The sequence below is a fragment of the Aphanomyces astaci genome (assembly GCF_000520075.1).
Source record: "Aphanomyces astaci strain APO3 unplaced genomic scaffold supercont1.13, whole genome shotgun sequence".
Taxonomy (NCBI): domain Eukaryota; phylum Oomycota; class Saprolegniomycetes; order Saprolegniales; family Verrucalvaceae; genus Aphanomyces; species Aphanomyces astaci.
Genome location: NW_009798276.1, coordinates 895,560 through 896,858, shown reverse-complemented (window position 1 = coordinate 896,858; position 1,299 = coordinate 895,560). Strand labels below are relative to the sequence as shown.

The following is a 1,299-nucleotide window of genomic DNA, read 5'->3' as shown; positions in this document are numbered from 1 at the left end:
GAGTTTAATTATTCACCCTGACAATGCATGCTCTGTAAAGTATCATCAATCGAAATCAGAAATGAGGGTCAAATGCATCTCATAATTCTAAATACGCAAGGATCCAATACTGTTTCAGATAATAGAAACGTATAAGAATAAAAGGTCCAGGCCTTTGACCGGATAGAAATTGTGTATCCGAATATGTAAAAATGCACAGGTACACCTAGGTCACCAGCCGCCAAATTTATGGCTGTATTTATGAATCGGACTCGTATTAGGGAGATTTCGCGAATGCCGCGTTCGCGGTCGCATTCCCGTACACTCCCCCAAAACATTGTTAATCTTCCCTTACAATTCTTCGATTTTGCGGGAGAGTCTCCCATTCCCAAAAGACACGACTAGCTACCATCGCGCAAAGCAAAAAGCGCCGCAACTGGTCCTGGGAAGAGGACAAGGTTTTGCTGATTCAAGCAGCCACAGACAAGCCGTTCGCGGCTGAAAAGGGTCAATTGACGAATCCGTGGCAGGCGTTGGCAGACACTTTGCTGGCTTGCGACCACTTCACCCGGGTGGTGGATGGCCGAAAGGTGCAGAACCGATCTTCTGCACTTGTCGAAGAGCACGTCGTTTCGACAAGGCCTCGGAGAAGCTCTAAACGGAGAAGCACATCCTTCTCGACGATATTGTTGCTCTCCTCGACGATGTGAAAGAAATCACATCGCAGAAGACGAGCAACAGCGTGGTCGAAAAAGAGAAGGCGGAACAAGGAGCCCTAATTGTGTGGGACATGGCCATTCGCACAATGAAGCGACCCAACGACAACGATGGTGACGAGCAGAAGAAGAAACCAGCCCTCGACAATCGTCGAAACAGCTTAGCGGCCGCCATCGAGGTTGAGAGCGAGCGTGAGTTGGTGGTGCGGGAATGTAATGATGGCAAGGTTGCCGACCAAGAATACAGCTTGTCGCATCGTTAAGAGAACGATGGCAAGACTGTCGAACAATATAAAGATTGTCGCACCATTAGCGGGCAAGGCCGTTGAAGAAGCCGTAGAGAAAGAACATTTACTTCATGTAGTTTAGTATAGTATAAATTTTCGTAGTTAGTAGTTTAAGACGACAATCTAATCACTTTCCAATTTACTCTGTGAAGCTCGCTACCGTTACAGGGAAAAAGAGCTGTCATTCCAACAGTTTAAACTCGATTCGGAGATTAAACAGCGAGAACTGGATCGCGTAGAAAGACAAGTGGAGCGTGAACACCAAATTCTAATGGCGTGAATTGACAACGAAAAGATGTTAGGCATGTTTAAAGCCT

General features: G+C 46.5%; 2 protein-coding genes across 2 annotated transcripts in view; one reads left to right on the top strand and one right to left on the bottom strand.

The window, feature by feature from the left end:
• H257_06729 (hypothetical protein) overlaps nucleotides 1-46 on the bottom strand; it is a gene marked incomplete at both ends in the record, with an annotated part of 1,189 nt that extends 1,143 nt beyond the window's left edge. The window contains one exon of the mRNA XM_009832078.1: nucleotides 17-46. Within this exon, the coding sequence (XP_009830380.1) occupies nucleotides 17-46 (30 nt within the window). The remainder of the gene's footprint in view (nucleotides 1-16) is intronic.
• Nucleotides 47-273: 227 nt separating this feature from the next.
• Nucleotides 274-958, top strand: H257_06728 (hypothetical protein; the record flags this gene model as incomplete). The annotated part of the gene is made up of 3 exons (XM_009832077.1): nucleotides 274-298; nucleotides 385-569; nucleotides 644-958. 3 exons carry the CDS (start codon nucleotides 274-276, stop codon nucleotides 956-958), a joined length of 525 nt encoding a protein of 174 aa, XP_009830379.1.
• Nucleotides 959-1,299: the final 341 nt, after the last annotated feature.